At 40.7% G+C, this 13,349-nt stretch overlaps 1 protein-coding gene across 9 annotated transcripts in view; it reads right to left on the reverse strand.

Annotated features, from left to right (window-relative positions):
- Positions 1 to 13,349, reverse strand: part of MAST4 (microtubule associated serine/threonine kinase family member 4) — a 286,033-nt gene that overhangs the window by 100,982 nt on the left and 171,702 nt on the right. For 2 of the 9 annotated variants that reach the window (XM_048291035.1, XM_048291034.1), the window contains exon 1: positions 6,116 to 6,377. The exons of the other annotated variants lie outside the window; for them this stretch is intronic. In XM_048291035.1, the coding sequence (XP_048146992.1) occupies positions 6,116 to 6,207 (92 nt within the window). In that variant the 5' untranslated portion in view covers positions 6,208 to 6,377. Of the gene's footprint in view, positions 1 to 6,115; positions 6,378 to 13,349 lie in introns of those variants that run through there. 9 annotated transcript variants of the gene reach the window in all.

Genomic DNA, 13,349 nt, shown 5'->3' on the forward strand with positions numbered 1-13,349 from the left:
CCAGGAGCCATCACTGAATGTGACACAGCCTGTTGAATAAGGCTGAATCAAAGATATTTCTGATTCTCCTCAAATATGCATATTTCCTGGTGCCATTCCAGCGTTTCTCCAAACAAATCTAGTTCCTACTAAACCTCTTCTAATGACATGTAACATGACAGCCCGATCTAGGTCTACAGCCTATAGACAATATACACAGAACTACTGCATGCAACAATCAGTTTTACAAAATTTTCAGTGTGGTCCATTTAATAAACTTCATTTCAAATGTCCAACTTAAATCAGTTAGCAGTATCTTCACATTCTAAACACAGTGGCTCAAAATATTGAGTGATTTAATGTCCATAACTTACAAAATCATTACCATTCCTGCACTACGACATATAACAAATTCATAGAATCACAGAATGGGTAAAGACCACAGTGGGTCATCTGGTCCAACCTCCCTGCTCAGGCAGGGTCATCCTACAGCACATGGCACAGGATTGTGTCCAGGCAGTCCTTGAACATCTCCTGTGAGGGAAACTCCACAACCTCTCTGGTCAGTCTGTTCCAGTGCACGGTCACCTGCACAGTAAAGTTCTTCCTGGTATTCAGGTGGAACTCCCTGTGCATCAGTTTCTGCCCATTGCCTCTTGTTCTGTTTCTGTTGCTCAGCACCACCGAGGAGAGCCTGGTCCGTCTTGGCAATTTCCCTTCAGGTACTGATGGACGTTGATGAGGTCCCCACTCAGTTGTATCTCTTTGAGGCTGAACAGGCCCAGCTCCCTCGGCCTTTCCTCATAACAGATGCTCCAGACCCCTCATCACCTTTGTAGCCTCCACTGGACCCGCTCAGGAGTTCCATGTCTCTCTTGTCCTGAGGAGCCCAGAACTGGACACAGCTCTCCAGGTGAGGCCTCACCAGGGCTGAGTACAGGGGCAGGATCGCCTTCCATGACCTGCTGGCAATGCCATTCCTAATGCCCCCCAGGATACCACTGGCCTCCTTGGCCACCAGGACACTCTGCTGGCTCATGGACAGCTTGGTGTCCACCAGGACCCGCAGGTCCTTCGCTGCAGAGCTGCCCCCCAGCAGGTCAGCCCCAGCCTGTGCTGGTGCCTGGGCTTGTTCCTCCCCAGGTGCAGGACCTGGCATTTGCCTTTGTTGAATTTCAGTTGGCTCCTCTCTGCCCCAATTCATCAGAAATCTCCCCTGAAATCCACTTTTCTGACCACCATTTCCAGCTTTGACAAAGAGCTACTAGAGGCAAGCCCATCAATCGGTATGTGCAGCCACACAAGTTGGTACACAGCTTATCACTGACAAGCTTGAAGCTCTCTGAAAAGAGGTGCATCAGAAGAGGCAACTATTAATCAGTGCATGGGTGAGCTCCTGTGTGATTAAAAAAACACTTGAGAAGGATGAGCCAAAGACTAATACAGTAAGAACTGTAATGACTGCAGAACATCAGTAGCAGATGTAAGCAAAATACACTGAATTTCTGTGCGCTGAGCCTAGACCATGTCCCAACAACCACAGCTCATGAAGGGATGTCTGAGCTACTGTCCTTTAAATTCTCTGCGTAAGAAAAACAAAGATTGTCTCCTAACGTGTCACAGCAGACATTAACCATGACAGTGGGGAAAAAAAAAAACCAATTACAGCTTCTTTCAGCATGTTCCGGCATTTACCTATGGATTTTTTTATTTTGCTCATGTTTCAGCTTTCCTCAGGCTTTCTACAGTAAGATCCTTTGGTGACTTCCTAACGATCTTGACATAATTCTAAAAGAATAACATTTTATCAGAGTGAAAACAAAGCAAAAAATAGGAACATGACCAGATGAATCCCTGCCAGTCTGGCTAAAGCTAAAAAACAATGTTGGCTCATTCAGACTGTAAGCAGAACTTGAAATACATTAATTACCTGAAGAAAAAGATTGGTCAATTAAACAAACCAGAATAAAAACAACACATTCAATTTGACAGTGAGACTGTAAAACTATCCCCCAAACACACAGCCTTTATTGTGAATGAAAGGAAATACAACTACCAAGATACATTAACACTCCACTAGGTAGTAGAGAAAGCAATGGGATCATTAGTCCAGCAGATTAACTTCTAACAAAACATATTCAATGACAGTGTGTTTGGAAGCACAGATAGTCTGCACAAATGTACTTCTTAATCCCCCCAGTTTTAGGGATAACAATCTTCTTTGAACTTACTCAACATCTGTTAGAATAACAGCTCATCTCTCTTGCATGTAGGAACTAAGGTGAATGAAGAGAGTTGAAAGTAAAGAAATGGTGAAGCTCTTCAAATTACCACACTCCCAAACATACATTAAAGACAATACAAATGCATCAAAAAGAAACACTTTGTTAAAAAAGTCTGAACTGATGGTTACTGTTACGTAACAGGAGTAAAATAACTCAATTGGAACACATCTTCAGCCGACATCAACATAATTAAACACTTTTGTGGCTGTTTTTATGTAAGTGTGGTTGGTTTTCTTGTATTATCAACAGGACCACTTTTAACACCTGTTATTAAATAAAACAATCCATTTATAATATAGTTACTTATAGTATACTGTGTTGACAAAGTTAAAAAGAAAGGTCTACATAAAAACCAACAGCAAGAGTTTACATTCTCATTTTAACATCACTGTACCTATTCAAACTACCAAACTAGAGACATTCAAAAAACCTGCTTTTCCAGGAAGCATGCTGTCCCAAAACTAATACAACTACAACAAAGTTTGACCACTCTGTTCTCTTTCCAATAAAAATGATAACTTTCAGCTGTTTTTAAGGTTTCAGAAAGGTTATGAACTGTCAGAACACATACTTGATGATGGATGAATATTTTAATCTCATATCATGAAAGACTCACTAATACTTCAGTGACTGTACACAAATAAAATGAAGTTTCAACACTAATCATCTATGAGTCTACTTTGGCTCAGAGGCAACTGGGCAAGCATTCATGAATTTCACACCTTTGGGAAAAAAAATCCCACTCTGACTCAAAGGAAGAACAATTGTACTAACATTGTTTAAGTGCAACTACCATAAAGAAGCAAGAGAAGAGGACACCCACAAAAATGATCACTGGTTTGTTGTTTTTGTAAAAGATATGCAGACAAAATCAGACACAAAGAGTGAAAATGTCAGAGAGAACCAAACAAGTATCATAAAACAAAGCAGAAAGTAGTGATTTTTCCATGTAAAAAGAAGTGTATCTGCACACATTTATCCATTTCTCAATCTACACAGCAATTTCTATAAATAGATGTCTACACATAGACCCTCCCACTCTCACTCTAGTTCTCTTTATGGTGGCACACATATTTCTTCAGTGTAAGAGCACATGGTATAAGCCATGGCATTTACAGTCTCAGGGATTTTGAATAACAAATGCCTCCAATTTATAATTGAAGATAGTTTTTCTACCTGCCAGTCCTGAAAACCTACTCCAAGACTTGAAAGTCAGGCTGTGATATTTCTTATTCAGGTATCACTTCCCAAAGAGCTGCTGCAACTAACAGCTAAGCCTACTGTTGGAAAGCTGCTCCTGAAGGAGGCTATCTCTTCACTGTTTACTTCTTAGAATCTCAAAGAGAGATAAATGATTACATCAAATAAATCTGTACAAAGAAACAAAATTCATTCAGTACTAGCAGACAAGTTTCATCCCAAGTATCAAGAAAGTAGGGTAGCGCTTACAGAAACAATAGGGTCTAGCAGGCCACAATAATCTGGTAGCATAGGTAAAAATAACTGAACAGCCAAAAGGAACATAACTGAGAGGCAAAATTCCCAACCAAACCATAGAATTACTGCTCTTAAATTGACAAGCAGTCCCAAAGCCAACTGTGGATACAACCAGAAAAAAACGCTTCTTCAGAAGTTTTCATGAAGCACCTAGGCATGCACCAGGCTAGACAAGTTTCATAGGCAGTCTAACTATTAAGAAAAAACCTCTCTTGAATCAGTGGACCCAAAACTTTCACTTAAGCCCAGCAGGAGATTCAGATGACAGGAACTAGACTCCCTTCAAGTCCTACTCCGTAACCTACTCTTTAGGCATCTAAAATGCATGGGAAGCTGCAAGACATGAGCGGCGACCAGCAGCACTCTTAGAAAGAAAGGGAAGGCATCCTGTGGCAAGTTAAGCAAAGTAAGCAGCTATGCTTCCAGTCTTCACATGCAGCTACAGCTACAGCTGACTGAGCCTGTGAAGACAGTGCAGGAGAGATACAGCATAGAACACATAAACCCAGCTAGTACCTTAATTAATCCAAACCCATTTCTACAGCAGAGCTAGGAGAATCTGCGCTGTCCATGCTGGGTTTTATTTTTCTGACAGTTTTATTGCTCTGTAAGTTTTATACCTTACATTAGTAAATGAATTATGAGTATAGGGGGGAGAGGGCAGGTCCACCTTTAAGAAGAGAGCTGAACAAGTGTGTGGACAGCATTTCCCAAGAGACATCAACACAGCAGATTCTGAGTTCCCACCACTCAGAAGATAAAACTAACCTGACAACGGAGGGTTATCTGGGCCCATTAAGAGTAAGTAAGCAGCCTTGAAATCCCACTGCCAGCTTTTTCATTTCACAGTGCTGTGACACACTGATTTGGCTACACAGAGGGAACTAAATACTGAATATCTCTATAATACATGAAACATAACTGCATATATGGCATGTACTATTCACTGATATACCATACACGTGATACACTGAGACAATATTCAATGCTGCTTTAAAAAGTCTTTCAAATATTTCAACAAACCCAGTATTGCATTAAATATGTTTGAAAAGCAGGACAGCATCCAAATATATAAAACAAAGAAACCAGTGGTACACATTTATTTCAAGCTTCCTGTGAAAACTATGAAGTCTCTCTCCTCCTCAACCTGCCACACAGCCATACATTTATAAAAGTCTTCACACAGTTACAAACCCAATATGAGTAAGAACAGTGAAGACAACTTAAAAAACCCCAACATGTCTCAGCAGAAAAATATATAAGGTGTATTTGGATTCTCAGTTAGTGCTGTGTAAGAACAAAATTATTTACAAGAGAGGGATAATAATTGTAATATAACTCAGCATTTTCAGCTACCCAAAGTAGGAGACACAAAGAATAGATATTTACTGAAGAAACAGTTTTTTCATTGATGTAAAACAGGCCATTTGTTTTTCCTATTTTAAACTTTCTGCCATTAAACAGATAGTCACTTTCTTCCTTTTGAAAAAAAAATCAGACCATAAATGCCTCAGGCTTAAGAAAAACCAACTTTGCTAAGCCTCTATCCTGCTTGCTTTGTGCCAGCTTTTTAGCCAGAAGAAGAAACGTTTTCGCACGTCCTCCAAAGATAACACATAAGCCAGTACTCAAGGTAGTTTCACAGTCAGAAGCATATCATAATTTACCACCACACCTGGTACGTCTCAAAATGGCATACGAGGTACTAGTGTACAAAGTTACAAACTTCTATACATTTTTTCTTTTCCTTGTGATAGGGACATATACTTATCCAAAAGGACCACCACAGCACAAAAAATGACCATGATGTGAAAGCTTGTCAGTCTTTTGCCATGATGGCACAACCCTTCAACTTTTACTCAGCATTTACTATTTCCAGGCCTTTTTTCCCCCTTCTCACAATAATGAAAATGCTACAAAAATAAAAAAGGCCATTCCTGTACTAACAAATGTCAAGCTAGCCTGTTTAAAAAAAGTATTTATGCAAACCTGTCCCTTTAAGAACACCGAACAAAGCAGGCTATCTTGAATTGCCCATATAAAGAATATCTGCTCCCAGTAAAAGGTCGAACACTTGAGAGTGAATACTGAAAGTGTCTTTAAGGGGGGAAAAAAGGAGGATGCTGGAAAGGCTGGACAAAAGAAAACATAAATGGAGGTAGAGTAATATGCAGCGTCTGGTTTAAAAAAACCACCACCAACGGCCTCGCAAGGAGAGGCTCTCACCGCTGGCAGCTCCAGACCAGGAGAAGTCAGGAGGCCGCGGGTCCCGACGCCTTCCCAGGGCCCTTCTGCCGGGGAGCAGGAAATCCAGCGCCCGCTCCCGCGCACCTGGAGCGGCCGGCCTGCCTTACCTCTGAGTCCGCCGGAGCCGGCTGCCTCGCCGCAGGTGGGGCAGCGTGAAGTTGGAAAGGAGCGTCCAAAAACTGGGATCCGACATATCCATTTCTCCGCGTTGGAAAGCTTAAAAACTCAGTGCCATAGTACGACGAGTAAGAGGAGGAAGGGACAGCAACCCTGAGAGAGAGAGAGGGGGGGGGGGAAGCCAACCAGCCTCCGAGGGGGCGGAAGGAGAGCAGAAACAGGAGCAACTCGAACCAACAGAAACTTTTCCGTGCGGCTGCTCCGCGGGTGCCGCCCCGCCCCGGCCATTGGCGGCCGCGCAGAGGCCGCGCCGCGCCGCTCCGCCCGCCCACCGCGGGTCGGAGCCCCCGCCCGTGCCCCGCGGCTCAGCCGGCACCCGGCACAGCCCCTGCGGGCCGCCCGCCCCCGCACAGCCCCCGCGGGTCGGAGCCGCCCGTCGGATGCGCTCGGACCTGCTGGGAACTGTAAGCTAAAGGCGGACCAGTACGCTCGCTGCAGTGCACAGTGTACGTGTGTCACTGCCGTGGCTTCTGCCTCTCCCGGGAGAACTGACGGTACAGGTACTTAATTACCGCTTGTCACACTGGCTACCTGCCACTCCAGACATCAGGCGTTTGCCACGGAAAGCTGGGACACCTGCCTCCCTCCATTGCCAGCTACCTCTTTTGAGAAAGCTACCCTGAAGCACAGGTTGGCAAAAGAAGGGTACAGAAAGGCTCTGAGTACCTTTCCTACTCATAACAATGACCTAATCCCTCAGGTACTTCGACTCATTTCCTCCATTTCCTCCTTCCAGCTTTCTTCCTTTGCTTTCCGCTTTACCCTTCCCCAGCTGCCTCCCAGCTCAGCTGGTTTGCTTTCTTGACTCCCACCACCCAACGTTCCACCTTCACTCCTCGTTTTAGCCTCACTGCTGAATACTGTCCTCAGTCTTTTTATACTTAATTCCAGCACCACTCTCCAGCTCTCTCCTCTCTCCCTCTGCAGCTGTCTAGACTAGCATTTTTCCTCACATCTCTGCAGTATGCAAATAAATGTGTTTCTAAAATTACTACTCTACTACCTCGTCATTCTGTAATGTCTTAACTCCAGCTGCTGAAAGCAATGATGGTCAGGTATAGAAAGACATAGTGTGGATTCAGAAACTAGGAGGTTTCTTTTAATGTACTTAAAAATTTCCATTTTGTTTATCGGAGGGTCACAGAGCAGAGCGGGAAGGGTTCATATGACACTTGGGATGAGACAGCACTCATTAGACAGCTCTCACTCTAGGTTAGCACCAAAGGCCTTACTATAAATCCCCAGCAGACACCATTTACTGACATGCCACAGTAAATGTCAGTTTAACATTGATCAAACATAAAAGAATCATCAAACACTTATAAGACATCTTAATGTTAGAAGAGACCATTTCCATGTAAGAAGGTAAAACAGCCTCATCTAGGTCTCAGGTCAGATTTTCTTGAACAAGGAAGGCTGAAATAGCTGCAGAAGCTGGTATGTGGGCTGTTGTCCATTTGTGCCCCACAGGAGGGCACTTCCCAGCATGACTGCTCTTTTTATACCTCTCCATTAAGACTGAGTATTCACCTCTACTGCAGCCAGTAAAAGAAAAATTCTCATCCATTTATTTTCACTTTGAGGCATGCCTGAGCATACTGAGCATGAAGTTTTAAAGGTTCAAATGAGGGCAAGCATGGCTGACAACACTCCTTTCTTAAAACTGTTTAAGAAGGAAATTCTCAAAGATCTACAAATCTACCAAAAACACCTCCCCCACAAACTCCGTAACTTCATCATCTCTGCTACATACACAAGTTTTTGCCTGTAATCAGCGTGTTTGGAGACAGAACAGTACACAATCCTGAAACCAGGGAATTACACATAACTGATACTGAACAGCACTAGCTAAATATTAAAACAAAGTCTTCCACCTATCACACAGGAGAAGTTTCAGTGTCCTCACTGCCCTGCAAGTTCTCCCCTGGCCTTATTACTCTACCTAAGGGGCAGTTAAGAGTTACAAAAGCAGTTCATTTTCTATAATTCAGTCAAGCACATCATTTGTGGGGTGATCATGTAACATGGAGGTCAAACTTCATTTCACATTAAGGCAAAAAATTACCAGTCTTTTCTGTTTCAAGCCCAGGACAGTACCTGAACTCATGATTTCTTTGTGAAAATCTCTACCACTTCATCAAAATGATGTGAAGCCTCCAATTCTGAAATAGACCCTAAAAGCTTTTAAAAATTAAGCAAGACTAGCCTATCATAATGTTGGCAAAGACCCACCAGAAAAAAAGATGATTGCTGCATGCTGGTGGAAGAAAAGCTTAACCCTTCTGTGTACAACCAGACGAGATTACAACAGCCGTTACACTGATTTCATTATCTGAAAAGCTGGATTTTTGCAAAAGCAGAAAGGATAAAAAATAGGATAAAAGAAAGGATAAATTCTAGGCAACTGTTTCTGTCCACATATATAGCAACAGAGGATATCATAATGTCATGGTTTTAGGAATGGTGTTCCCCAATTTAGTACTCCTGCTGAGACTCTACAAAGCATATCACGCTCACTTCCCTCTCCCCCTCCCCCTCCATGCCCCTTCAGCAGGATGGAGAAGAGAATAGAAGACACAAAGCATAAAGATCACAGGTTCAGGTAATAATAACTTACTGGAAACAAGATTAAAAAAAGAACAGTAACAGCAACAATTCTCACACCCCCGAGAATACCTGACTACTTCCTCCACCATGCTACCCAACCTAAAAGAGAGCCTTTTCCCCCATCCCCAGAAAGTCACATGAGATGGCATAGAATAACCTCCACGTCCTAGCCATGCCCCCTTCTGGCTACTGCAAAATTTAACCCTGGCCAGAACCAGGACACATAATAACAATCAATGGTGAACACTGTTCACTTCAAACAGTGGTTTGATGGTCAAATCCCTTGCAATTCTGTCTCTAGATCCTGCACAGACTATTCACAAGCAATAGCTCCCTAAATTCCATGACCTGTAGATCCAAACATAACTTCACCTTGGCTTTCTGTGCACAATTACAAGTACGCACAGTCCTGCTAATCAGTCATGCTGTTTGTAGCATGGGCTTGAAAGCAAGGAGACTTGAATAATTATTTTTCTGAAGTGCTTGCTGGACATACACATCTAAGGCACTACAGAGACTTTGACAAAGGCATGAAAATGAAGGGGGTAGCTCTAAGAAGTCCATCATTGTCCCACAACAACCCTAGAAAAATTACATGTTTCATAAAGCAAAGCATAGGCTTTATCCTTTAAGAGCACAACATGTAAATGGTGGTGAAGACTTTGCAATGCCTGTCAATAAACAACATAGCTTCCAAAGCGGTGCCTGCAGTTTGTGACTTTCCATGACACAGAAATGCCTGATTTCAAAGCAAACACCTCAAGGGAGAGTGAAGTTTTGCATCTTATTAGTACTACATAGATGCTAAGAGGACATCTTCTCTCCCCATTTAGTGAGCTCAATCAGCTCAAGGAAGGACATCCCAGGACCAGACCCAGTACGAGGGACGCAGACAGGTCATGCAGAGAGGCAGGGGCAGCAGGACCACTTCTTTTGCAGTGTCTGTCCATAAAATTGAAGCCTCTTTGACTATCGATACTGATAATGCTGCTCAACCTTTAAAACACAGGTTCAACAGATGTATTTTGTCGTGTTCCTTCAGGCACTGCAATTTACTTACCTCTGCCATGTACAAAAGGCAAAAAAAAATTAATAAAGATGATAATGTCTTAAAAGTATCAAAATCTGAAATTATTAGGAACAGATCTATGTCATACTGATAAATGCATAGTTGACAATTACCTACAGTTTTCCTGCAACAAAATGTTATTGATATGCTCAGCAACTTTACCCCAGTATCCAACTAAAACAGAATTCTGCAGTTGTCAAAAAGAAATAAAATAACAAAGTTAAGAACCTGCAAACATCCTTAACAGCATATGTTGCTTAAGTTATTGTCTATACAGCCACTTGCAAAACAACAAGCAACTCAAACTTCATCTCTTAGGAGATGCTTTACTGTAGAACTTGGGTAATGACTTTTATTTATCACGAAGAGTTACATAAGCTAGCACATAACAAAACAAGTTATAAGGATCATTAAGTTTTCTCTTTTATATTCACTTGAAGATAAAAAACATCACATCACTCAAGTCAGAAAAGGTGCCTGATCTACCCTTGCTTTGAAGATTACATTTCCAAAAACAAACGTACAAAAGGCATCCTTAGAAAAGCCTCATTCAATATGAGAGAAAAAAAATTCATAATGTCAACATTTACTTCAGTAATTAACATCAATAAAAATTCTTCACCAGTAACTTTTTAATTGTGTAACACTCATTACTGATTTTAAGTACCACCATGAAATACTACTTAAGGAAGTTGAAAGTGCATCTTTAAAAACCACAATGCCATACCAATGCTAAATCAATATTTTGCACATAATATTCCAATACAAAAGTTATCTAATCTACCATCTTCATGCTGATAATTACATTAATAAACACTGGAATTTTTAAAAAAATATTAAAATATTGAAAGTCACTGCCCAAGGGCATTACAGAATGCTCAAGTCTCACCAGTTTTATAGGAAGATGGACATTGAATGCAGTTCACCAGCAGCAATACAGACAATAAAAAGTTCCTTAGAGATACCAAGACTAGTAAAATCTTAAAAGCATAGACCTCATACTGAAAAAGATGAGTAAATTTGTGAACCAGGAAAGAAAAAATGTTGCCTTAAGCACCTTCTCTGTTTTCATGGGCTAGGAAGATTATGAAATCGCATCTTTTAGCAACACAGAAATGCTTCTCATTTCATCAACATCTTGGAAGAACAATAAATTAGAACCGAGCTAACTCATCCCTTGAGAGGAGTTTGTTTTGGTTTAGTTGAGTCTTTTTAGTCAGACAATTATTATCCAATGAGTAACAAAGGAACCGGTGAAGCTGCTCATTCAATTGTTGCTATTTTCAAAGTGTCTTGGAATAGCTGGAAGTTTTACAACGGTTGAACTAAGCTGTCATAACACTCCTTTATAAGGACAAACAGGATATTGCTGCTGCCAGTACTGAGTTGAGGTATGGTAACTTACTTAGTGTCACATGAAACAGTCTGCCCAAAAAGTGTTTCAAGAGAGATTTCAAGTCTGGTCAATAACCATCTCAGCTGACAATACATCAAGACATTTGTAAAATATTCCACCTGTCTCCTAACAATGTTGTAATAGGTTCACTATTACAGCAGAAAAATTTATGCATTAGGGCAACATTAAAACTCACCTATAGATTTGAAAAAGTAACTGCACATTAAACATTTCTAGTAGATCATACAGGATTATGTTTTTCATTTAACACAAGTAAATACTGCTATCAATGAGGTGGAAAGAAATATGATACCCTTTCTAGCAAACAAGATATAAGAGGTAAGTAACCACGGGAACAAGCTAATTTATCATTGGATAAAGCAGCCTTATTTGAACAACATGCATTATAGTCTTGCTAGCCAAGAAGTCATATCAAAGGACAAAAACACCCCCCAGTCATAAAATACATACATATCGCAGAATCTGGAAGGCAGATTATCAGGCAAACAATTTAGGTACTATCATAGATAAATAGCTAAGTAAGAGCTTTTTATGTGATGTATAGATGAAAGAATAAATGTCCCTCAGTTCTACAAGCAGGAAAATCTCTCATGGGATCAAGGAGATGACACAACTGAGCACTGAGGGACTAAAATGCAGCTAGTTGTGGCATTTCCCAAAGGCTGCAAAAAAGTCATGAGGAGTTCAAGGAAAAAAAATTATAATCTGAATTACATTGTGCAGCTTGAAAAAAACTCATTTATTTCACTTGGTCGAGTCTATCGGAGAACCTTGGACATTCAGTATGCGTTTCCCCAGCAGGAAGAGATTTTCATGAGGAAACAGAGTGTAAGAATAGCAAACTCCATCATGTCTTCCCCTCACACACAAAGCTAGGGGTTCCATCTGCAGGAGTCAGACAAAAAAACAGTTTTAAATTCTTTTCTCTTATACATTTTAACACAGGGATTTTCCATCACTGTAAATTTTGTATGTCATATGCCTTTCTAACTAAAAAAATAATCACACTTCAAACAAGCACTAGAGGATGGGTAAAAAACCCCAAAGCTCTTGACAAAGTCTACAGCCTATTTTATAAAGGTTGTCAAACTAAAAGATCTCACTGGTATATTCAGTCCTTAAGATGTACTAATTAATTATTATTACCACATTTAATTACAATAATTGAAATCTTGCTCCCCCTAGTGGTAGACGTTGATGTGTATTACCTTCTAGCGGCTGCACAGGATTTCACTGTGGGATGTTCAGTGTAAAAATAAGTTGAAGAAATCACAGTACGGAAGAATATTTTGTGGGTGTACAATGTATGTCTGCCAAAAGTCTAAATTTTCTTAGCTATGTTTATAAATACACATAAACACTAATACTTTAACAAGTTTTGAAGTAACGTGCAAAATACAAAAAAATCTCCCACTGCTCTAGTTTATTATAGCTCATCTAATATAAACACATTTAGGAAAAGCAATGGCCCCAGCACCTCCCCCCATTTCTGAAAGACTCTAAAATTATGCACAATATATTTGGAAGTTAAATACATTGTCTATCCATCTGCATCAGGCATCAGAATTCACATCAGGCAACACTATTTTTAATCCAGCATTTTGCTGTCTGTAGTGGAATGAGCCAACCATGCTAACAACTGTGCTGCCTATTTACTCTGGCCTAGAGATTAGCTTCTCCTTCTGAGCTAGTTTAGCAAACCAACTAATGAGAAAGTATGAAAGAACCATTTCCCATTTTTATCACTGAATTTTCATTTATCTTGGCAAGTAGAGCAGCATTACTACATTTCAGAAGTGCTGCTTTATGTGGTAAGCAAGTCCAGAGAGAGTCAGAAAACATCTAATAAAAATGTCGTAATTTTCCAGATACCATGATGCTTGGACTTTGACTTCATTACCACAAATGCCAGGGGGTGGGAAAAGGAATACAGTATTACAAAGTATTAGTATTACTCTATCCTCCTTTGTTTGTTCTTCAAGTACCTTTTTGCCAGCACTTAACAGCATCCTAAGAGGATCACATCTTTTTTCAAATCATTAATTAACCTTTTTTGTGACTGCAGTACCAC

Source organism: Corvus hawaiiensis, chromosome Z, assembly GCF_020740725.1.
Source record: "Corvus hawaiiensis isolate bCorHaw1 chromosome Z, bCorHaw1.pri.cur, whole genome shotgun sequence".
NCBI lineage: Eukaryota > Metazoa > Chordata > Aves > Passeriformes > Corvidae > Corvus > Corvus hawaiiensis.